Here is a 25,961-nt window from a genome sequence, read left to right on the forward strand (position 1 = left end):
GAATATAATGTCCATAGGTATGTTTTCCTTAGAGTAGAATCACCTGCCATTAGTTAATTGATTGTTTGAAAATAGTGAGAAACAATTACCCAAAGCCCAAAGTGACACCTTCATCATGTTTGTTTTGTCCAACCAACAGTCTGAAATAAATTTAAATAAATGTATAAATGCTTTCAGTGGAGTCTACCATGTTGAACCCCCATGTTGCTATCAAATACGTCAGTTAGTTGCAATTTCCAACTTCACCTATAGATGCCACTAAATCCTACTAGTGTTCTTTAAATCGTTGAAAGTTTTAACACAAGCCCCAGATAAGTCCCTTTGATTTTAACATATTTTATATGAAATAATAAAGCTGTATAAATATGTATTCATTTGCCCTTTGCTGAGACTAGTTAGTGAGCTGGGAAGTACTGTGGGTGTTACAAGTCAGTCATGTAGGATTTCTCTCAAATGTTCACAGGATATCTCCAGATATATTGTATATCTTAACTTTGTCATCGCTATGTTATTGCTACTTGATAATGAATATTTCATGCACAGTTTGATTAGTAGTCAGATTACTTCCCCATGAGGATGATGAACAGTGTGATGGTTAAATTCTCTGAAATTTGATTTTCATATAGAATGCAAATGAGTTACCTGGAAGGAAAGAACCAGAAAGAACCATTTAAAATACAACATGCTTCAGAAATGGCATCTGTCTATATCTGTGTGCTGGCTCTAGGGACACATTTCAGACTAAAGACCATTCAATTCAGAAAAGGCTGATTTTTGGGTCAGTGGTTAAAGTCAAGGTTAGGGTAAGGGGTTATGGTTTGGCTAAGTCTCTAATTTGAACTGACTTAAGTAAACATGTGGTGTGTGCTGGTAAGATAGGAAACCATTCCAGTTTCAAATGAGAAGAGAAGCAATCAGAAAGTGATGGAATAGACTTGATCTGATAAATATTTCAGATGCTGTCCCAGTAAACTATGGCTGTTTGCACACTCTGTTGCGACTATCTTATCTTACTGTACACACACACACACACACACACACACACACACACATATAACATGAATGCAGGTCAAGTATTACGACAGACAGTCAGTATTCCTCTCCAACTCCCAAGGCTAACTTATTATTAACAAAGTGTAGGATACTGTGGGTCAATATTTCATCAACAACCGTCGTGTTGAAAACCTGCAGTAAATACACAGTTCCTTAAGCCAATATACAGTAATGTGATTGATTTTGGCACATTCAAGTCTGAGAATAATTATTCTGTATTAGATATGGCTATGTTTCTTTTACCCGAGTGCTCTGTATGGCAGCAGAAAAAAGGAAGTAGAAGAAGAAGAGGAGGAGGGAGAAAGAGGGATGTGACTGTCAAGTCCACACAGTAGCTGTGAACAGACTTGTCCATAAGCAGCTATGTCCTTCTGCCTCAGTTGTATGTGACACAGACTGTATTTGCCACTGAGGAAGGTTAGGACATGAAGTTTGCAGTTCTTACAAATGATGTATTTGGAAGCGTGTACAGAGCTGAGAAAGAGTATGTGAAAATGCATACTGAAATCTCTAGCATTCACCAGCCAGTTGCCTGAGACAAATTTCCATTTCATGCAAATACAATATAAAACATTTTATTACTTATAATATTTTCATTTCGACCAACACTAAATCATAACACACACTATCATGTATCATATTATATGAGCTGTATAATTTGACAGGGCCTCATAAAGCAAAATCTGTACAATCCAGTTGCCATTCCACACATGACCAGCAGACAGCAGCGTAATCCTTCTCTTGGCATCACACTATGTAAAAGGGGCATTACCTGAGAAAACAAACCTGTAAAATGAAGCATCTGATAAAGCAATTCACTTATAGCCATGACAGTAGCATTACGTACGGTCTGGTCAATGTTGCATGAGGCAGGATTAGCAATAACATTCCGTTTTTATCGGATCTAATAATGAGGATACCAGATAGCGAGATTTTGTCTCACATCTCAACCCAACTGTAGGATATTAATATTTAAATATTTTTCCTGTGTGCCCAACAATCCTCTTCTCCCTCCCTTCATTTCTCTCTCTCATCCACCTTACCTATAACCCCCACCACCTCCCACTCCCTCCTCTCCATCCCTCTCTCTCTCTGTCAGATCCAACAGCAGACAGGAACTATAAAACAGTGAGCAGAATTTCTCTCAGCCAGTGAACAGTGGGAGCCAACACACCCACTGAGTCGTCCTCTACATGATAAAGGCTCAAACCTTGAATTTATTGGGAGGTTGCAGCTCCTTTCATGTTTTACCACCGTTTTGTGAAATTTCACAGAGCTTATTTTCACAGGGTTTAATTTGGGAAAAGTCTGTCTTCCATTCTTTGTTCATGTGAACAGCAGCAGCATGTTTATGCTTGCTAATCAGCCAATATAGTACAGTAAATTACCAAATGAAAGTTCGATTGTAGTCCCACATAGATAAAGAGTGCAGTTTTGTTGATGTTTTGCTGTCATAGGTTTAAATCTGGCCTGAGATCTCTTCTTTTCATTTGCTTCTGTCTACAAACTCTGCAACACAATACAGTAACTATAATAATAATCCAAATTACTGTGAAATGATGGGTTTATGCTGCAGACTGAGTGAAAACACAGAAATAGAGAAGCTGTTTTATTGGTTCCGCCCAGTGCAACAACTGAACGAAGAACAAGCCTGCGTTGAGGACATGAATAATCCATTAATGCAGTTTTTTCCAAAGAATTTAACACACAGAAATTCTGAAAGCAGGGGTCTGCAGTGGACAAATCATACATCCTACAGGCTACATGTAATGTATGACTGATGCTATGAAATGCTAACTAGCAGGACCAGCCCGCTGTGCAAGTGAGATATCTGCAATGATGGAAACACTGAGCCTAATAACTTCCATTATTGCCCTGCTGCTTGGCAAAAAAGGCCTGTACTATCAGTGTGTGTGTGTGTGTGTGTGTCTGACATCATCTGAAGCAGTGACACTCTTGGGTATGGTATGTCAGCCTCCCTTCCTCCCACACGTTTAGCTCTGTAAATATGTCAATGTGCACACCCGCACACACACACACACACACACACACATAGGGCACACACACACACGCACACTTAAGAGTTGTTTTCAGGCAGCTTTAAGATTCCTTTATTCCTCGGCTGTCCGTTAAAAAAAACAAAACCCATCTGTTCTTTTTAAATAACAATAATCTTCAAAAACAATATGAAAATTTATTTGTGAGAATGTTTTTTGATCGTTTTTTTCTTTCACGTCCTGCAAATAATGTTAGCTGTCTTCCATGTGTTGCTTAAGTTTTCTCAGGCCGTAACTGTCTCCACATGCACAGAGGAGGCACATGGGGAATAAATAAAGCTTTTGTCAAAGGCCCGCTGGCCCTCGTCCCAGCTTCTGCTCTTCTTCTTCCTCTTCTTCCTCTCCTCAGCAGTGTCCCTTCATCAGGCAGCAGAGTAGACTTACATCTTAACTCTGCTTTTATCCATTTGGACACCAGTGTGTGTGGTGTGTGTGTATGTGTGTGTGTGTGTGTTTGTGTGTGTATGTGTGTGTGTGTTAATGAATGTACAGTATCTCAGCTTGTAGTTCAAGTGTCTTTTCAAGTGTGTGTACACATGACGTTCACAGTGTGTACAAAGTGTAGTAAACATGAGTCTCTCTCTCCGAGTTTCAGGTCTCTGTATCAGAGTTCATCCCGCGAGGCCCGAGCTGCGGGAGGCGGTGAATCTCCAGTGACGCTGTTCTGCGCCACAGGGCGGATGCGACCCTGCTGGGCCGTCTTGCGGGCATGCTGTCGGTCCCAGTCCGTGGCCACGGCTTCGTCGTCCCAGATGGTAGAGGTCTCTGTGTCGCTGATGTAGCCCGGCTCTCCGGTGTAGTGTGTGGGGTAGATGAGCAGCGGTTCCACGGAGAAGGCCTTCAAGTCCCGCGGCTCAAAGTAAGACATGTACTCAGTGCTGAGGAGGATGAGGGACAAAGAAGTAAAAGAGTTGTTATGGACACTGGAAGCAATTTAAATATGATTATGACAGTGAGTAATGATTAACTTAACTATAAATGTAGCGATAAAATACTAGAAAAATGGCTGTAACAATTTTCCAGAGCCCAAGGTGATGCATAAAACCCTGTTTACAATCATAGAAAACAGAGAGGGAGGGAGTTCTCAAAGAAAACAGCAAAAATTATGAATATCAAATTTAGTTAAATCAACAACACTATAAAAATATAGCACACAAGGACAAGGTTAGGAAGGTGGAGTGAGCAAACAGTGTGGTTTTGACAGTACTGTACACCTGCATGAATATGATTGGTTGTTACTAGTCAGCTGTTTGCCACAGCTGTGAATGAAACAGTGATTGTGACTCAGCTGATGCCAGTTAACTACTGCAAGTGTAACTTCAGTTCTCTGCCCTGATATGTGAGTGTCAACTGGCTGCAAACTAGTGCTAGACTCCAATCAAATATCACTTGTTAGTTACTTTTCTGGCAAATGTGATCTGCTACCACCATGGTGAGGATTACCTGCTCACTCTGTCTCTGACTGTTTTATACCAAAGGTCACCAAAGGGAAGGGGAAGGAAGGCCAAACATCGACAGAGTGCTCACTAATTGTTGTTCATGTGACTATTTTGCATTTCTCTACACTTCTGACGCATCAAATCCAGTTAACTGGAAGTTCTGGTGTTCATACACAATGTACTGGAATTTAATTTCAGCCAAGACAGCAAATTTACAGGATATCAAATAGGGGAACAGGATACTTTTCTCCACTGCAGCATAATTTAGTCAAAATGAAACATTATTATCCCTCATTTGTTTGTTTTGCATGTGCATTTTCATTATGAGCCTCTGTGGTGCATGTTTTAAATAGTGCCTGACAATGCAGTATAGGTTCTGAATGATGTTTCTATTAAAGGACAAGTGTGTAGAATTTTGTGGCATCTGGCGATGTGTTTGCAAATTATAACCCCTCACCTCACTCCCTGTTCCAAGCATGTAGGATAAACTACAGTGTCGGCAAAACTATGGCAAAAAGGCCCTATCAAAAGCCAGTGTTTGGTTTGTTTGTTCTGCAACTATAGAAACATGGCGGTTCAACATGGCAGCCTCTGTGGAAGAGGACTCGCTACCTATGTAACGTTAGATTGTAGATTATACACTAATGAGAACATATCTATGAATATTATATTCCGTTTCCACCAATAGATCCTCCTAAATGTTACACACTATTCTTATCTGTCCGGGGACTACAGACTCTAAGCTAACTCTGGTGGATTTACAGCTGTATTTTATGAATGTGGATTATAACTGTTAAATAAACAAAACAAATAAATAATAGAGAAGTAATATTGTTTATAAAAGCACATGCTTTATTTGGTTTAAGTGGACCCAACTGAACTTATGCATATAGTGTTGAGTAGTTATATAACAATGCTTCAAATTTAGATGCTGATCATATGTGTTATAGGTCAAATATATGAAGCTTTGATTTGAAGTCACTAGTGTCTACAACTGCCTGATAAATGCAGCTGAATGAAAAGCACCAGCAGAATTAGAGCTAAAACCAATACCATATAATCAATCAAAAGACAGTTAATTAGCAGTTTGATGCTTTTCTCTGTCATATGTTACAGTAATGTGAAGATTTGGGGGTTTTACACTGCTGTTCGGACAAAACAAGCAAGGTCACTTTCCTCTCTCTTTTCTGATTTATAGACCAAATGAGAAAAGAATCTGCAAATGAAGCAATAATGGAAACAGTTAGCTGTAGTCTTAAATAGATAAATAAAGGTATATAATATTAAAATATAGGTACACAAGTAAAGCACCTCAACATGTCATTTAAGTACAATAGTTGAGTAAACATACTCAGTTACTTTACAGCTATCATAAAGAAAATCAGAAAAACATTTAATCCTGGCAGATCAAAATCACATCTGTCATCATGTAAGCTACCATCTTATTGTGTCAAACCGTAAACAGCACCAAACTCTAGTATCAGCCTGTGATGGTCGGCCTGAAGCAGGGTCACAGGGAGGAATGAGGGCTGTTTGTGACACGTCAGCCAGGCGGAGTCGCACTCGTGCAGACAGAGGTCACCACAGAGGTCAGCACCCTGCCGTCTGATCGCCTGCTTAAAACCTGTCAGCGCCCCACAAGGGCAGTGAAACCCCACACCTTTATTAGAGCCCATAGGAGCTGACCTGCTGCTCCCAACAAACACAAACTCACACATATTTTTCATGCATTGAGGCCTTTTTTCACTTGGTTTACTGTTATGTATTTCTCCCGCTTCTGTTTGTGTGTTTTTGAGCAGAAACTGAAGTTTGTCTGAAGAGAATCTCACAATACAACCCCCTCCCCCTTTAAAAAACAACATATCTGACATACTATTCATAATTTACACAGGGCCCATAATCCCCTGCTGTTAATTTATATGATATATATACATGTTACATATTTTCCTTGCTACCTTTCCACATTTCCTATTTCTTTCACTTTTGAACAAACTCACCTCTTACTGTTGGATACACACACAGAGTATTCACTAGTAATCTATACACTATACACTGCACACTGGACACACATCTCCATGTATTTATATAGTAACACACACACACACACATTCACAGTGTCCATCTCTACCCCACCCCCACACTCAGACCTCTATCAATGGGAATCCTGTCCCCTTCTCCAACCAGCAGGAAGAGCTGTGCTGGCCCACATTCCTCAAAAAGAGAGAAGGAAGGGGGAGAAGTGGGTGACACAGGGAGGGAGTAGGTGTGCAAAAAAAGTAATGTAAAAGAGAGAGGGAATGTAAAAGAAGTTAAAAAACAAAAACAAATGAAGAATGAGAAGCGAGCTGGGAAGGCTTGAGGGCTGACTTAAAGGATAAAAAGGTAGAAAATGGGAAAGAGAGGAGGAGGAGGTGGGGGTGGAGGTGAAGGTGGAGGTGGAGGTGGAGGAGAGCAGGGCACGACTGGAAGCCTCAAAGGAGAAAAAAAGGCATTGTGTGTCCTGTGCAAGGCACTGTACCCACTGAACCCCAAGAACAATCCATGCCTGTGTGTGAGGGAGCACAGACGAAGAAGAAGAAGAAGAAGAAGAAGAAGAAGAAGAAGAAGAAGTAGTAGGGGGAGGTGCTGGAAAGAAAGAGGGACATAATCAGGGGAAAGGAGAAAAGGATAGACATAGAGACATATCGGGAACGTTATTTGGAGTTGAACTGGATGGAGGTTGTGGTCTACCACCAGAGAACAAACTAGAAAACTACACAGTATGCTGCAGTCTAAAATGTCTCTGACAGGCTTGTGTTTGTGTCTATGTATAGATAATTACCATACAGTAGCTCCTCAGCACGAGTCTGTTTTTGTGCATGCACAGTATCCATGCATGCCTACATTTTACATTTGACTGTAAATGTAGCTTTTCCTTTTGCATCTACTGTTTATTCTATTACCTGATATTTTCGTATGTAAGACTGCACCTGCAATCCTCTATTTGTGGTCCTCAGTAAATATTTTCCCATCTAAAAGGGTCTTTTCTGTCTGTGTTTGTGAACATTATACAGAAATACTTCTGTAGCTTTGTGGTTTTCTGCATTACATGTCTTAAATACAACTCAGTGCCTTTATATCACATTACATTTATGCAGCACTGTAATTTTAAATCAAAGAAAACTGAAGTAAAGACTGACTTGGGGTGTTTGTTGAACATGACAGGCAGGAACTCGTCGACGGGCAGCATCCTTGTGAAGGGATCGGCAGCCATTAACTTCTTGGCTCCTTGCTGCGACAGTGCGTAGCCGAGTGTCCAGTAGGAGTAGTCGGCCACAACCAGGTTGTTTACACCATCCACAGACTGCTCGGGCTGCTGCACCTGCATACGCTTACGCCCCACGTAGCTAGAGGGGAGACAGAAAGAGAGTGTTGACGAGGCTTCGCAGAAATAGGTGCAAATCTTTAGTCTTAACAAATTCATTTGGAAGAAAAAATGTGAGTGTGTGCTTGGATGGGTGGGTGTTCTTACATGAGGTCCCAGTCCAGCTGGGCTTTGTCTATGTCATCCATTATGGCCTGCATCCGTCGTTTAAACCTGGGCTCAAACCTCACGTCATCCTCTAAAACAAGAACCTTCTCGAGGCCGCGCTCCAACACCTGATGGCCAGGAAATACAAACACTCATGTTAGAATGAAACAACAGCAGATTGTTCCTCTCTTTTACATTATTCCTGGAGATGACTGTCCTGTGCTTACTTAGATAATCTTATGTATAATATGCACTAAAGAATTATAACACGAAATGCAAACTAGAGGTAGGCAGACATACAGACAGACAGACAGACAGACAGACAGACAGACAGGCAGACAGACAGCAGGTGGCAGCAGCAAAGAGGAAATCACTTGTTCACCAGAAAGCATTATTTTTGCTCACCGCTGTGGCTGAAGTTACCTATGGCGTTAACTAGCTTACAGCTAGTTCAGCTATAGCTTACTGTGTGTTGCAGCAGTGCATAGGCATCTATTTATTAGTGTGATGATTCAGGATATTAGGTTATTAACATAATTAAGAACGACGAGCAATCACTAAACCAGCTGATTTTTGTTGGCCTGGAAGTTGATTTATAAATGTGACTTAAAATATAACTTTTGTAATATAGACTATAGATTTGATTAATAATGGGATTTTAAATAATAGTTTCCTGTCTTTCCTGTCTTTTTAGGCAAACCCATAACACGGAGGCTATTTGGATTCCTGCACTCTTCAGCAGGTTCAATCTGTGCTTTCACAAGATGTTCAACCTGTTTACTACACAAAACTTCTTTCCCACATCCCTGCTCTCACCTGTTTCCATATAGAGTGATGGCTGAGGAAGCAACCGATCTCCCCTCGGGTCAGGACTCGACCAGAGTAAGGGTCCTTGTAGTGCGGCATCATCTCTATTCCCAAGGCCTGCAGCTGGGACGAATTAAGAGCCCTGAGAGAGAGGGAGAAAGGGAATGTAGTAGTACCGGGAATATACAAGAGGATATTTCTTATAACTACACTTGTCATTATGCAGCTCAGTCTGTCAGCAGTGAAAACAGACCCTGCAAAATACACCAAAGTCAAACTCAGCAAGCTGCAACAAGTAATACATTTTGCCAGACAAACAATGGCTAGAAGAAGGATTAGGACATTCTCTGCAGTGGCTTAAAGTAAGCCTGAGGAGGGAAAGCAAGTCTAGCATATTGCTACAAATACCAAATCACTGTTAAGACAGAATGTGTGGATGTAGATGTCAGGGAAAGCAGTGACAGACAGGATGACATTATCTTACTATTTGACATTCAGGGAGCGCAGTATCAAATGTTTCAGGTAGAAAAATGCTTGCTTTTGTTGCGGTGCAGAATAAATTAAACTTCACAAGACTTTATCACAGAGAGTGTGAGGAGATTAAATCAGCCTTCAGTTCGGTTTGTCAAGCGCATGCACGGCCTTGTGTTTGTGACCTACTTGCCGTCCACTGCATCTGTCAGCGTGGCATGGAGACCAAGCGTAGCCATTGTTTTCATCATCCTGGTTCTTCTGTCCAGCCGACGCTTCAGATTAATCAGGAAAATCTAAACATTTAAACAGGAAAAAATGGAGACATGTTAATTTAGTCGAAAGCCAAAGAAACAAAAAACAGAAGTTGGGGTCAAAGAGAAGAATTGGAACATGGAAACACGAGGAAAAGAGAAAAACTGCAACAAAAACAGGACGTGGGAGATGCTGATCAACAGCAAATATACAGAGGGACAGAAGTTGAGGAGTTCATCACACTCAACTCACTTTGTCAAAGCCTATCGTGTCCTGCGGTGATGGCAGAGAGAACAGGTGCTCAGAGGGCTCAATGTCGTGGTCAACTGTTGACAGAGAGAGAAAAGGAGGCGAAAGGTTAAGACAGCAAAAACAGGATTATAAAATAACTGAATTTCCTCTGGATTGTGGTGGTTTATTTAATTTGGTTTATTTAGAATCTGAGCAGGGAGAAGAGCAGTGGAGGAGGTCAAAAGGGTGAGAAAGTGAGAGGGAGGTGGGGGTTGTAAAAACAGAGAGAGGGAGGAGGAGACAGTACAGAGGAGAGGGATTAAAGCAAAGAGGGTTGACAGGATGCAATCACGAAGGATCACGGAGGTCAAGAAGTTAGAAGAAACAACCATGAGAGGTAAAATAATCAGAGAGTGACGGATAGTGAAGTCACAACAGCTGGAACGTGATTGTGTGTGTGTGTGTGTGTGTGCACTCACTCAAAGCCTCCGTAATGGTGTGTATGAAACTCTCTCTTTCATCTTCCACATTCTGCTGTGCTTTGAGAGGGACGGGCAGGAAACCGTAGTGCTCTCTGTTACAAACATACATCTGCACATCTGAAACGCACACATGCACAAACACACACACATACACAGGGTTATTTAAATACAACCTCTCGACCCAAACATTTCAAATAAACATGCATATTAGACCACCCTGAGTCCTCATTCCTTGTCCCACAAACTGCAAACAGCACAAAAAGAAAAGAAAAACTCCTCAATATCCATAATGTGTGTTGTCTGTTAATGTCTGTTTCATAACTTGATTATTTTATTTGATCATTGGATTTAGCATGACATGGGTTTAACCATGTCATTTAAAAGGAAAATAGTGAATGCTAAAATGTGGTGTGGCAGTAGCAGATGTAGAGAAAATTCACAAGTCAGTGTATTTATTAGTGATGTCAATTGCACAGGAAAATCATCTAACATTAGCCAGCAGTTAGCTACTAGTCATACCAGACCGAGTGAGTACGTAAAAACTCAACATTTTATTTGTAAGAAGAATAATGAATTATCTCTTCTTTCAAAAGTGAAATATTCTCCCTATTATCTGTAAATGTATCTGTACTTTTAGCCATTGTTATAGAGGAAGAAACTATTCCTCTGTGTTTCTGTTAGTGTCTTTGTGTTTGAATTTCTGTGTTTGTGTGAATGCTTTTATATGTTTACTTTTTAGTTGGCAGGCAAATGCCGCACACCCTTGTTGTCTATGGAATGGAAAATTAATGGCTGTTTGTTCCCTACGGATGATTACTCACATCAAACACAAATCCACAAACACTAATATTGTTGCACACTTACAAACAGTCAAGACAAACACATGGATCCATTTTTCTCTTTCGCTAATCTGCCTTAATCTTGTGCATGTGCATAAAACCAAGAAACAGTTTTATTATGCAGATTAAAACCACTTTGTAAAAACGACTAATGAATTTAAGAAGTCACTGACAGTCCTCGGTTCTTCAAAGTGAAGCTGTCATGAGGCATCTGCAGCCCTGCAATAAATGTAGTCGTTTGTTGTGAGTTGAGTTTTCACACTGACTTGTTTGACGTGCCGAGAAAGCAAACACCATGATGTCATCGAACGCCCAGCTGTAGTCTGGGTGAGGAGGGTAGAAGGCCAGGTCCCTGCTGGATTCACGACGGAGGTCTAATAGGAAGGTGCTGTGCACCATTGGAACAGGGAAGCAGCCGAGCCGCTTCCACTCCCTGATCGGCTGGTAGTCTGGGGTTCGCTTATAGTAACCCTGACAGATAGGTGAAGGACACCTGGTTCAGGTAAGACATCTCGCTGAGTGGAAGGGCAGATGTATGAACTGAAACAAACTTTACCTGTGGGGTGATGCCACACCAGAAGTTGGAGTAGAGTGAGCGCGACTCTAACATGGGAGCCACCAGGGTCAGGTTTTCAGCCATCAGCAGGTTGAGCGCACGGGGGTTTGTCAACAGGTTGTCGCTGTCTACAAACTACAGAGAGGAGAGGGACAGAGAGGTCAAGGCACTGATCATATCATATCAGTTCTGAAATTAAATTGGAGAGACTTGTGGTTTATTAAATTTGTCCCTATTTCTAATTCTAATCAAGATATGGACATTTACTTAAAAGTTACTAAGTTACACAGTTTTGCTTGATGAGCACTGGAAATGTATTTTAAAATTAAGAATACACAATGTGATACAAAACTACCATAATTTTTTTTTTTATCTGTGAAAACAAGTTAATTTTTTCATTTCATCATTTAATGCTCCTGAGAAAACATATCACCTGTTCTCACAAAATGTCACTTCACTTGCCTTTCACGGCTTCCATAAATAAAGTATAAATAAATAAAGTAGTTTAAAGTATAAAATGTATATATTTCTGCATTTTCATGGTTAACTGACCTTTTATACTGTGCCAAGCATGTGAGGAGGTTCAGACTGTCTAGTTGGAGAGATTGGGGACCATGTCTTAATTACATGTTATGCTGGATCAACTAGATAACTAAGAACAGCCATGCAAGCCCCTCTTAGACTGTTGTGTGAGGTCTGTTTCAGGATACTTGTATTTTTAAGAATAAAATACAATCATTTCAAGACAACAAAGACTAATGGCAGCATTTATTTTTTCATCAACATAGAGTCTGACCTGAAAGTGCTACAAAATGTTAAGCATTTTTTTTTACTTAACTTTAATTAAAATGTATTGCTTTGACATGTCTCTGACTGAATTATGGCTCATTCATCATAACATTAAAAAATCTTACTAGTATGTAGTCTGCCCATCGTTCCCTAGCCGCCTTGAGCGCTGCCTGTCTCAGCTTCATCACATGGTTGAACCTTGAAGGAGGCCAGTGCTTCGGACCCCACTCATCTGTGTAGGACCTGATACAGAGATAAAGGGTATTTGATTGGTCTTTAACATCCTTTTAGAAAGCAATAATTATGTAAGAAAACCAGAACAACTCCAGGAAAGAAGTCTGAATTGGTTTGAATAGATGCTAATAAATGATTCCTGTGGAAACTGTGACTCACCGTGGCTCCTCCATGGGTCTCCACTCCACATAGTGGTAGACATGCTGTGCTCTTTTCAGCCATTCTCTTAGCATGGCAGTGGTGTTATCCATATTATGGTCTGTTGCTGCCCTGAAACCCCAAAACACAGGATGTCATTCAAACAAAGGAAACTTGGCCATCCGTCGCATGAAAGAGCTGCCACAGTTTCACGCTGCCTGTTGAAATGCATCTGCTAAACACTCGCGATGTAAACAGCTGTGTCTGTGCAGAAACAATGTGGAGTTATACATAACACAGAATGCTGCGAATTGTCATTAGCCTGAGGAAGAGGTTGTAACACAGGGAAGAAGACGTTCATGCTTCCAGATTTGTGCAAGTACTGTCTGACATTACAGCAGGCCGCCTCAGCGTTGTAAAGCTTCCTTACTGCCTAATTAACTTCACTCCTGGAGCACGGACAAAGTCTGAGGAGTCAAAGTGCCGACAGACTTTACTCTGAGGCAGCACTCTGGGTAATACCACACAGACAGACATAACTCTAGAGACAGCTGCCACTTCTCTAACAATATCTGTGGGTGCTGGACAAGGACGTCCATGAGCTGAAGGTATTTTACAACAACTTGACAGAAATATTGTTCAGACTGACAGAACACCAGTATACACAGACAGTCATACAGTAAATGTAAGCAAATGATGTCAGTTTAAACGTTAGCACAGGTCCAGCTGCTGATTTGTCACTGCTGTGGTTTGCACTCTGCATCGCTGTTTCTTCACAGAGATTTCCACTCAGAGACGACACTGTGATTACTGTATGTGAGGGGTGAGTGTGTGTATATATGAATTTGTGCTAGTGAAATTAAAACTGTAAAAGAGCCTGTATCACTGTGCATCGTAACTACACATCTGAAATGTCACCTGTCTATGCATCTAAATTGCCTTTTAAAGAGGAAAGGTCAACAGATTGTGAGGCAGGGGCCTGTACTTGAATGTGTGCATACAAGCACACACACACACTCTCTTAGTGAGATGGAGTTTTCCACTGCTTGCTGTAATATTCCTCGCTGTACACTCTCCAAAATCGCACCCAATTTTAGACTGGCATAGATAGACTTACACACACTTGTCCACCGTCTCCTCTTATTTTCAGTAAGTACACTCTCAACATAGAAGATAACAGTGTTGACACTCTTCATTTACCCACATTTAGCACAAATAGCAATACAGAAACACCTGTTTTCACACAGACACGCACACAGATGCTTATATCATCACACAAACAAATGCAGAAGTCACACATAAACGTGCACAGTCTTGTTTTACACACTTTCGGATTAGTCAGAAAGAGGTCGAGCGCTCTTATGTTTGGAATTTCAATAATCTTCAGTCAGACTGATAAACAGCTCATCAAACAGAACCAGCAGCTGGAGAGAGGCCTGAAGGAGACCCAGTGATCAATAATTTTAATAGTGTGTGTGTGTGTGTGCGTGCCTACACTTGCAGATGTGTGACAAAACATAAGGATGTTAATTTTTGTGTCCTGGGAATGTTGTTTTTACAACAGTGTGACTGGTGATTTATCTGTTGCACAAGTGGTGGTTTGCACTTTTAAATGTGTCTGTCTGAGTGTGTGTAAAAGGTTAAAACATGCACGTATGCAAGTACATACATGTGTACGTTTGTGCATAAGTGCTCATAAGAGGAAGTTTTTATTTTATCGTAGGCTAGAAACACACCGAAACACCTGACTCGTTGGTAATGAGTAGATGTGCACACATATTTACACACTTTTTTAACTGCTAAACTGCACATCGCTAAGGGAAATAAATGTGTTCCTACACGCCATCTTCCAATGACAGACTCGGCTCCAGGCAGGGATTTAAATGGAAGGAACTTATGGGAAGGAAAGTAAAGGACAATACATGGTACAGTATGTGCGAACATACAGTATATATACAAGAGTACATATGAGCGAGCAAGGAGGAGTGGTGAATAGAGGGGAAAAGGGGGGGGGGTGAAAGAAAGAAAAAGAGGAATTTGTGTTTGCATCACATTATTTTATTGCTGGACATAAACTAAAAACGTGCAGAATTGTCCTAAAATGTTCTCATCGATAAAGAATTAACATTTTGGTTAATTTCTCACAGAGCTCATTAAGAGCTGTTCCAAACTTATAAATGATCGGACTAACTTTGTTTTACAGATATCACATTAAAATGTTAATGAGGCTTTTTTTTTTGTTGGCTCACAAAATCAGACGGAATGTAAATCTCGTATTTTTACAGGCTCTTCTTGGCAGGACACATGCTTCCTGTGTCTAGGTAATCAGTCAGTAAAGGTTGAAGGTTTTCTACAAAGAAGAATACAAACCTCCATAAATAGAAATGTGGAAACAATTACTTCAATAAATAAGCAAATTTTGTCAATAAAATAGAAGCATTACCCCAACTGTGTTATGATGCTTTTGGGGCTAAAACATCACAGGATGCAGGATGATAAAAGTAAAAAATGCATCTATTGAGGATGATACATTTAGTATTAGAGACAAATTGCTAGAATTTAGTATGTGAAAGCAGCACATGCACACAGTGTTTTTGTTTATATGTCTGCTTAATCAGGGGAAAGCACAGACAAGAAAACAAGCCTGTAGTAAATTCATCCTCACATTAAGATATACCTCATTTTGTGCTTTCTATTCAATAGCGCATCCATCTCCTTTTATTTTAGACACGTTCGTCCTTCTTCAGGAGGCAACTATGTGCTCCTTCTCTTCAATTTCCTCAACCTTCAGGCAAGATAAGCCACTGCAGCTGTACTGTACTGTGACCTCAGTGCAAAGAGGCTTGGCAGTTCCTGCCAAACACTTCAACTGTGTCTGATGTTTCTGAAACTACAGGATTATTATTTGTCCATCTGACTGTCCATCTATATACATGATAAAAAAGATACAATAATTTGGGCTCTTGGGCTTATATCCCTCTCATCACTCCTCCATACCTCTATATCTCTCTTTCCTGCCTTGTGCCGAATCTCCTCATTCGTGTTTTGAAGTTTACTGTAAGCTGCAGCCTCATTATTCTGTTGCCTGAAGCTCTCGGGTTGGGCTTCCTCTCCCCTTTCTCTCTTTATGATCAGCATCTGGATAACACATGCTTCCCAGGCCTCACCTACACATCACACCACTCCCTTTCTCTATCATTTCATGCATGTCCATATATTTCTTCTCTTCTTACCTGACATGCATTGATCTCTCTTGTTATCTCTAGTATTTCATAGCATCTACCTGTCCTTGATCAGTGCTGCAGCTGCCAGTGTACAGTATGATCATCAGCATTTATGAGCAGATATAATGGAAAATTGGAAGACAAAACATGTAGTTTCTACATAAATGTAAAATAAATATTGTATATTTGTCAAAATTATCAAAATTGCTGTGAAGCCTATTTGGTTTTGGCAATCTTGCAGTAAAATGTAGTAATACATTGGTCACATCTGCATCTGCCGCACCTCGTCATTATCAACCCACTTCATCACTCTCTCTGGCTGTCTCCCTCCCACTTATTAGGTATATCCACTGCAGGATTGTGTCAGATAACAGGGAGTGTGTCGAAGGCTGACATCTGGCATTAAACACAGAGGCTTGTCCCTTAGACTGGCCCTTTTAGGTAAACACAGGTCTGAAAGGCTCCAGCCGGCCAGTGTCAGCTGACTGTTGATCAAATAAACTATCTAATATCACTGCCAATAATGACTGGGTGCTGCATATAATTAAGAAGCAAGAATGCCTCTTTCAGACCTGAGCATAGATGCCTTTAAAACATAATAACCATGCTTGTGTGTGTCTCTGTGTTGACTTTGCAGTATAGTCTCTCATGTGGAGGCTGACGTGGCTGCAGGCCTCTTGATGGTCGAGCGGGGCAAAGGAGAAAGAGGAGGGGTTGGATGGCTAGAGAGATGGAGGGAAAACGGACAAGAAGAGAGAAAGGGAGGGTGGAAGGAGAGGTTGGTAAGGCGGGATCTCCTTACTGAATTCCTCATGACTTTCAGGGTCAACAAAAGTAGCTAGGGCCGGCAGACTTGCACTCAAGTGTGATATTCAGTATTCATATTCAAGACAAGGAGAAGATATTCAGCATGGTTAAATATCAAAGAAAGCCAGCATTGACTGTTGGTAGGAGACGGACTGCATCCATTCACCATCCCAACCTCTACACTATTACTTTACGCTGAACATTTGCATTGGACGCATGTGATTTTATACTTCAGAATTGTCCAATATGAATATGTAGTAATTCCTAGTGAGCCTGGGCTGAAACAAGAGATGCTGCAGTGGTATCTGTACAGACCAGTAAGACCCCTGTTGCTGTTCAACCAGCAAATACACCCAAAACGTTTTCTGTCTTTCTTGTTAGCTTTTACAAAACGTCTTTTCCCATGGGCTTTACACTGCGATAATGTCACGCACTTAAATATAGCTTTCAAAACAAAAGTTTTACAAAGAATAAAAACATTACATTTTCATGGTTTAAAGGTGTATAAGATTAATTAACCCTGTTTGCAGTCATAGGTGCCCTGTTAACAGTTTTACTGAATTCTCTAACACTAAATTTAAATTTAGGTGAGGTTTTAAATCAGCTAATTCTACTTCACCTGCATATGTGTTTTACACACTGATTTCTTTTCAAAAATTTGCAAATAAAAAATAAAAAGAAGATTTTAAGTTGCAGTACCATGGTTGGCCACCAAGAAAGGTTGCCCTGGGCCTGAGTTTTTTATCTCTTTGGTTTCAGTAAAAAAAACTCTGAAGGTATGTCACTATATGCTAATGATCTACTTTTGTATGTCTGCAATCTAGCATCATCTTTCCCTGCAGTTCTAGACCAATTTAGTAAACCCTCTGGACACAAGTCAAGTTAAAGTTCAAGCTCAGTCCTCATAAAAGCATCTCCCAGTTGATTTCCACAATTTCTTTGATTTTAGCTCGGTTGTTTTTTTTTTCAAGAAAGCCCAAAATATTTGCTCTAAAAACTGACTGTCATGTCAATAATGGATATTGAATGGTTTCCATATTTGTTTTAGTTCTCTCACACAAGAAACTATTTACATTATGTAAACACCCAAAGCAAGTTCAGTCATGCAATCACTGTAAGTCATTATTTGAAACATACTCTGATTGTGAAAGAGGACAAGAAGAGTTTAAAAGAGAGAGAAAACCTACAGAAACAGATGGAAGAAGTGATGGAGGAACAGAGGGATGTCAGGAAAGAGGGAGGAAATGAGAGGACCGGGGGAGGTAGGGAAGGAGAGGGAACACAGTGGTTAAGCAGTGAAATTAATGACACACACAGACAGATGGTGCTAAAATTATATTTCCTCTATGACAACATGAGTCTTTCTAATGAATACGCCACTGTTCATAAAAACATTGCTATAAACACTGACTGATGAACAGTGGACCTGTTTCTCTCGCTCTCGTTTCACTTCTGCCTCTATTTCACCTAATCTCATTCCATACCCAGGCCTCCCCTCTCCACATGAGTGTGCTCATACCATGATACCACTGTGTTTCAGGGTTTGCCAGCTCTATCGTTGCTGTGCTGCCAAGCTCTGACAATACTGCTGGAAGTGTGCTGGAACACATGGGGCATCTAAGCAAGAATTCACAGTCGAGAGCCAAGTCCAGGAACAGCCATTTTCACTCCAGGGGAGAAAGAGAGAAAGAGAGAGGGAGCTCAGGGATTGGAAAATCAATTCTCTTTGTTTACTGCACTTGATTGAACAGATATGTCAGGTCTACAAAGAAAGGTTTCCCATGAATACCTTCTTGCTACAGGCCACAGATGATAGGGCTTTACTGTTGGCAGGTTCACCATCGTCAGCTGCATTCCCTCGGCTTTACAGAGCGTTTGCTGGTTTAAGAGCTGGCAAAGGTTACGCTCTGAAGTCACTGCTTGGAAAATGGACACTGGGCCACATAGTAATTTCTGCTAATAGCACCCCATCATTAGGTGTGAAATCTCTTTATTTGCACAGATACCATGCAGGTATTTGAGCTGTATGAGGCTAGTCAGTACATTTTGAGGTAGACTGTATGCTCTTTTCAAAGTGATGTGTCACTCCCCAACCGTATATCACATCCTCTTCACGGCAAACACATGAAGGGGCCACACCGTTACTGCCTGACAGTTTCCTCCATTGCGATGAACACAGGAATCTGTAGTTTATTCTGAGTCAATCGCACGTTCACTGTCCTGCTGCTGTACACAGTTACAAGACTACCAAATGTGTATTAATCCACGGTTGAAAATAGTGCCCAAAAGAGGCACTATTTCCATCCTTGTATATTGTTTTATTCAATTATCAATTAAAGTTATTTACATCATTTAAAAAAGACACTCTTGGGAACTTCAACTTTTTCAGTGGTTAAAGTTCACTGCCCAAAGTGACACAAGCAATTTGTCTCAAATATCAGGTCTGTTGGATATGGAGGGAACACTCTCCAGATGTAGATGAATCAGTCGGGAGAAGCAATGGGTGACTTTCTTACGGCACATCGGCGATGAGGTGCTGCCAGATGTGCGTTTTATTTGAAGCCATCTGAGACTCAACTTAAACTAGTCGTGTTTGTAAATGAGCAGGTGACTTTGAAGTCAAATGTTCTGTAAAATGTTGATTTGGGTAGCAGTTGTTTACCTCTGTTTTTCAAAGCAAACTGTGCTACAGTCCAGAAAGAAGATACAAGCATCTTCCTTGGCTCCAGTGAGTTTGTGTCATTACAAGCTGCTTATCTGGGAAATGTCACCCTGCATTTTTGGAGATTATGTCAAATACCTAAGCAGATGTTAAAAACCTTTGTAGTTTCCCACAGATTGGATATGACTGCAGATTACGACTCCTCAGGTGATACTGATTGAGAGGTCAGAGATGATTGCGGCCTGTTACTCTACACATGGAGGTTCTGGCTCACTGTGGGCCTTATGAGGTAATTAGAGAAGTGAATGGAAAACGGGTTGAGCCAGAGGAGCAGAGCAGAAACACCCATTATGTGTGTAATGGCATTCAAACACACACAGGCATATGTGAGAAGAGACACACATTGAACATTCATAGACATACTTGCACCAGAACATTGAAGATAATCAAATCCACTCATTTTAGTGCAGAGCGCCAGTGCTGTGATCTAATAGGTATTGACAAACACCAAAAGCATATGCTGCTAATCGTTCACAAATGCCCATGTTGTCGGCACCAGATAACACACAATGGTCTATCCCATCCTGATAATTTATTCCATACACTTTAATAAATTGTTCTCTTATGGCCAAAACCCCTGCGTGACAAAACCAGGAACAACTTGTGCTTCGCGGGAGTACTCCCACAGAGGAATGGTCACTGAGGTAACACACCTGGCATTGGGAAACCCCTGGGGCGGCTATCCAACATCACAACACTGATAACCTTTTTAGCCTGTTTGATTCTTCCCATTTTCTTCTATTTCAACATCTGTCAGTCAGAGGGAATTGAAATAAGGAACAATAGATCTGCTACACAGTGGCATTTACAGAGTTTCTGCAAAACAGAGCCAGGAAACTAAAACAGGCACCTCTAGCATGCACAGGTATGCAGGAACATATTTTCAGTTGGGGGTTTGCCCTGGATATGCACCTGCAGTTAGTTTTTTTGGGGTTTTATTACCATTGTCAGTCTGAATATGACCTTATAGGGTTAATTTTTGCCCCAAAGTGAAAACAGAGCAAGACCAAGTGAACAAACATGAAAACATTTTTAAAAAGTAAAATTTGGCACTTGATACAAGAAGGGCAAGCCTCTACAAAGCACAACCCTGCAGCCAGCATAAATCATATAGTCAAAATGACATTCGCTTAACATTCATGCCTAATTTTTTATGGTCCATTTATTGTTCGTTTATTAACTTGGTGCACTTGTCAAAATAACTTAAATATTGCTTATGTCATTTTACATCATATCACAGGGGGCAAATGATTTCTATCAAATGCTTGAGTGGAGCTGGATCGGGTATGGAGCATCTAATAATCTCACATCAATCTACTCAGGACGTGATATAGTAGATACGGGATACAATTACATAAAACTTCACACAGTGTCTGACAGGAGCCACAGTCCACACATGCCATCAGTCACTGAGGCATTCAGCATGTATTTGGGCAGCTGTGGAAAATTCTTAACTAATATAGTCACATTGTACCTTAGGGTGCGTCAGGGTTTACAGCTGTTCTACCAGTGATTGAATAATAATAGGGATTGTTGGTTGTTAAAAGTTACCCAGTGTAAATTCATACAATCCCCATACTTGTCTCTGACTATAAAGTACAATGACGGTCATAAATATTGAATAAGCAGTTATATGATAAATGAGTAAACAAGACAATAAAACATGACACTGTGAGAGCGAGAAAGCCAGTCCTGCTGGGAAGGCTGATGATGTCACTGCTCCGAGATCCTCTTTATGGTTCAGTCTGTCTCTCAAAAGTCCACAAATCATCATCTCAACCCCAGCTCAGCACCTGGGAAAGCACTCCACTACATGAACCCAGCCGGCAGGCAGTAAACAGCAGGCAGCCAGCAACAAGCAGCGTCAGGAGCAGAAGAATAGCACGCCGGGCGAAACTTTAGAGAGAAGAGAATTGTCTGCATTGTGCCTTGGGTGTTAAGACAAACACACAGCTCTCTGCTTATGAAATCCTCTATGATTTCCTTTGAAGCTGTATACTAAAAATAGCAACTCCTGCAAGCCGGGTGTGAAACTCGACTGTTAACTGGCAAAAGATAAAACCTGCTGATTTCTTAACTTAACTTCTCACTCATGAGGAGTCCAATTAGGTCTAAAACTGTGTGACTATGTAACCTTGGTTGCCATCGTATCCCTTTATCCATTTTTCCAATATCTCTACACTTCTTTGCCTTTCAGAAAAACAATATTCATTATCTTGTAGTGCCACCCTAACAGAACAAAGTGAGAGGAGATGTGGTCAAGCTACTGTGGGAATTTGGATTAACCAATCTGCTAAATGCCCTCTGGGCAATTTCCCAGCATTGTTGACCACCTTCTCTCCGCCCGACCCTCCCCCTCTTTCTCTAAATTCCTGCATTCTTTCATTCTTTAACAGCAGTGTGAGAGTATTTGTCACCGCTCTGCTACTTCTCTCTAAGACCTGCACCCACTTGCTGAGGCAAAAACTTCTGAAGGCAGATTGTACTGACCTCGCAACTTTCAGGGTGAGTCAGAGACTGAGGTAACAGGGGTGTGGAGGAGACCTGACTGGGATGATCAGTGGAGATTATCCTGTGAACAGGCTCATACTAGAAACTTTGGTCCTCCCAACATCCTCAGACGGTCCAAATCCTGACTAGGTCTTTGGAAACATACATGATGTATTGCAGAATTGTTTCGTTTAAGACCAGAGCAGGGATCTCATACACATGCACATTCACACAAGTGCAGTACAACCACAGAGCAGGAAAAAAACTACCTTTCTCTGGTCCCACAGGTGGAGGTTAAAGGGTAGCTGAGCTCCTGCCACAATAAAACCAACTTTATTATTATATTTAATCAGCTACATCCTTCTTCTCTACTCCTCCTCCTCGCTCTGTCTCCCTTGGATTGCATGTTTGAAATGAGTAGAGGGGAGATGAAGGGGAAAAACACTCCTTTGCTCAAGTCTGAAGCTCCACAGAGGAACTACTGTGAGGAACATTGTGTCCCCACACAAAAAACTGGAGCTTAACAGCCGACACTGGTGGTATTAACTGTTTTTCTGTTTCTTTCGAGTCTGTCCATGATCTATCTAAAGACAAATTGTGGGTAGTAGTGAAGAGGAGAAACCTGGCTGCTTTACGGGTGAATATCATATAACCACAAAGTCCTTGGCTTGAGTCCAGCTGGGGTCCCTCTACTCACGTCATCCCCCTCTCTCTACTTCCCCGAAGCTTCTCACTACTTTGTACTGTCAAATAAAGACAAAAATGCCATGCCATGTTTTTTTCCAGTAGGAATGTTAAATTAAGTTGAAATAAAAGTCCTTTACAACTGTCCTGATTGTCATATCACAACCATTTAGTGCTCTGTAACACACTGCACAATGCTATAATGAGGATTAATGCTTTTAGCGAGAGTTGAATTACAATTTGGCATTTATTGGGTGGCTTGGCCTGCACGTTGGGCAGTAATAATTACGACAGAGAAACAAAGAAGCACAGTGCTGTATGAGTTATGTTGTGTAAAAGGTGACATTTTCTTATTTTGCCACAAAAGGCCAATTAAGTTTTTTTAAAACCAATCATTAATAACCATCACTTTAAAAGGATTTCTGTTTCCAACAGCTACTTCTTCACATTTATAATCACCACAGAAACAACATACTACAGAATCACTATTCAGTAGCTCTTATTTTCATCTGATCATTTAATGGTCTACTGGACGACGCTCACACTGCACACTCAATTTCCTCATGTGCTAAATAGGCTGGCTGTTCACTAATAATGTTTCTGCATTTAAAGCATAGTGCGTCATAAAGTCTTATACCAGAATACTTTATGACAGCTGATGAGTGTGGTCAATAAGGCCACAGTAGTGGAAAGACTATGTGGCTGCTGAAATAAAAATTAATTGCCTGAATAAAACAGTCCGATGACTTGGACTTTATGTGTCTGTCTCAGTGACACTTTGCTGATACAACAAACATACTTGTGTGACACAAAGGACTTATCTGCCTCAAATATACACAGCCGTTTTTCCCCCCTGGCTGCACTGACTGCAGGGCAGAGAGATGCCACTCATAACTGATGGGGCCCTTCCTCTGTTAGTTAAACCGCTAACAAAGCCATGTTAGCTTAGTCACTTTGGCACTTTGCTCCAGAGAGCAGGGCCCTCTCTGTATTGAGTTTCTCCAGCATGTGTGTGTGTTTTAGTGAGGGTCTCTGAATTAGAAACAGACAGTCACTCTGTAAACAATAGCAAGACATTCAAGCAAAGGGAAGGGTGGGAAACAAAACAGCAGAAAGTGTCTCTGGGATACGGACATCGAGGGGAAAGGCATTGCAAACATCCACCACCAGAGCTGCATGTGACTGTTAGACCCATCTCACATTCTTCACATCTGCACTTTCAACCTGCCTCTAATCAGAAATCCCTCAGTCTCTTCCTTTGGTTGTTTATCTGATCCACCAGCCTGCATGACCCCCATGCAGACCATACAAAGGCACACACACAGCCACCCACACACACACACACTTTACGCATGACTTCCCAGAACTCACCCCTAACTCCCCACCCCCACCTTCAGTCCTGCTGTCAGACCAACTCAATGTCTCCTTTCATCCCTTCACCTGCAGAGTCCCTCTTTGATTATATTATCTGGTATATGAGACCAAAACACACTACAGGACCCTACCTGGGGTGAGGCCCCCCTGTTCATACCTGGCAGCCCTGCTGTTTTAAAGCCCCGTTTCCACAGGTTTGTGCTGAATCAGACGGTTTGAACCGTGATTAAGGGTTAACCCAACATGCACTGCAGCTCTTTCATCTTCTCCCACAGTGTGCAATTTGGATGCTGACAGACACGCGAGGTAAGTGCATCGTAAAAAAAACGCAGCAACAGGTCTGCGAGCCGATACTGACAATGTGTTATTATAATTAACGCGGACACACGCTGCTTTTCATTACAACACGCTCCACTGCAGATCACATCGCATCATGCACTGTGTGCACTCTGAGGAGAGCCTGCTGAAAGTGCGCATTTGATGGGGGAAAAAGACGGCTATTGCTCTAAAACTGTCCATGGTAATAGGAAAAGTACTCATACTTGCAGAAACCTTTGCACAACATTGTTTGAAAACTTATTGTAAGAGTCGCGCCAGCCCACTAAAGTCACCGTTGCATCCCTGTTTGTGGGTCTCTCACCAGATCGCTATGCGCTCCTTAGGGTACTCCAGCCTCTCGATGCAGCCCAGGTGGTGTGGAAGACTGTGCGCCGCGTTACGAGCCACAATGGCGATCATAACCTTTGGCTTCAGCAGGCTAGACTCGTGCTTCACCGGCTCCTGCACCAGCGTCACCAGCTCCGACACGCCACCGGGCACCAGAGCGGCCAGCAGCGCCCACAGCACACCCACGACTCCCACGGCCCCGAGCGCCCGCATCTTCGCTTTCAGAGTCCGCCGTGAGTCCTGAGACTGAGCGAGAGAGCTGTGTGTGAGTGAGGGAGAGAGGGAGTGAGCTATGGTGGGAGGGGGAGAGAAGGAAGGAAGGTAAAAGAGGGGGGATAGAGTGGGTGGAGAGCTTCCTCTTTTACCCCTCCTACACTTACGCTGATGGCTGCCCCTGCGTGCTGCTGGTGTGGAGCCTCTCCCTCCCCCTATGATAGATTACACACACGGTAGGTAGGAACCAGAAAGGGGCTTGAACGCATCAACTACTACTGATCCATTTCTCTGTAGTGAATGGTGAATGGATTGTGTGTTACAGCAGGTGAAGGACACCATGTTCTAAGTCACTGCCCGTGATGTCGGTGCGCAGCCTGTTGATCCATCTCTGCTTCTCATCCTTAATTCTTACTGCATGTTTTCTGAGTGTTTCTTTCCTTTTCCACGCCTTCGCCCTTGACAGTCTCTTGGATGCTGTAGAGCTGGAGACCATGAAGTCACCAGCTCTGACATCAACCCTCCGACACACTGCTGCACATTCTTACGTCTCCTCTCTGGAGTTACTGTTTTTATTTAAACAAATGTATTGACAAAGATGAAAAAGAGCACTATATAACAAAATAATACATTGTTTAGAACACATTACAATGTAGTTATAAGGAGCTATAAACTAGGGACAGTTTAAGTGTTTATTAATATAATATACTTAAAATGATCTTATATTTGCTAACTATATTATAGTGTGTTATAAACCATTTATAAAATGTTTATATACTGCTTATCAATGCTAAACAGGGGGTGGGGTAAAACATGTGTCTCAAAATGTGTTGATCTTTCAGAATAAGTAAGGATTAAGTGTTCCTTTATGGGTTGAGAAAATAGATAATAAGCTAAATAAACCATTATATAACCCAAT

The 25,961-nt window shown here is 41.4% G+C and overlaps 1 protein-coding gene across 1 annotated transcript; it reads right to left on the reverse strand.

Moving 5' to 3' along the window:
• Positions 1 to 2,154: 2,154 nt before the first annotated feature.
• On the reverse strand, positions 2,155 to 25,042 carry colgalt2 (collagen beta(1-O)galactosyltransferase 2). Its single transcript, XM_035653228.1, has 12 exons — positions 24,804 to 25,042; positions 12,884 to 12,994; positions 12,616 to 12,733; positions 11,702 to 11,836; positions 11,412 to 11,616; positions 10,304 to 10,423; positions 9,846 to 9,919; positions 9,528 to 9,634; positions 8,877 to 9,009; positions 8,061 to 8,188; positions 7,729 to 7,935; positions 2,155 to 3,988 (listed from the first exon to the last, which is right to left on the reverse strand). The coding sequence occupies exons 1-12, from the start codon at positions 25,040 to 25,042 to the stop codon at positions 3,715 to 3,717; spliced, it is 1,851 nt and encodes a 616-aa protein (XP_035509121.1). The 3' UTR covers positions 2,155 to 3,714.
• Positions 25,043 to 25,961: the final 919 nt, after the last annotated feature.

Source organism: Morone saxatilis, unplaced genomic scaffold (genome assembly GCF_004916995.1).
Source record: "Morone saxatilis isolate NCDOM2014 unplaced genomic scaffold, NCSU_SB_2.0 Contig12, whole genome shotgun sequence".
NCBI lineage: Eukaryota > Metazoa > Chordata > Actinopteri > Moronidae > Morone > Morone saxatilis.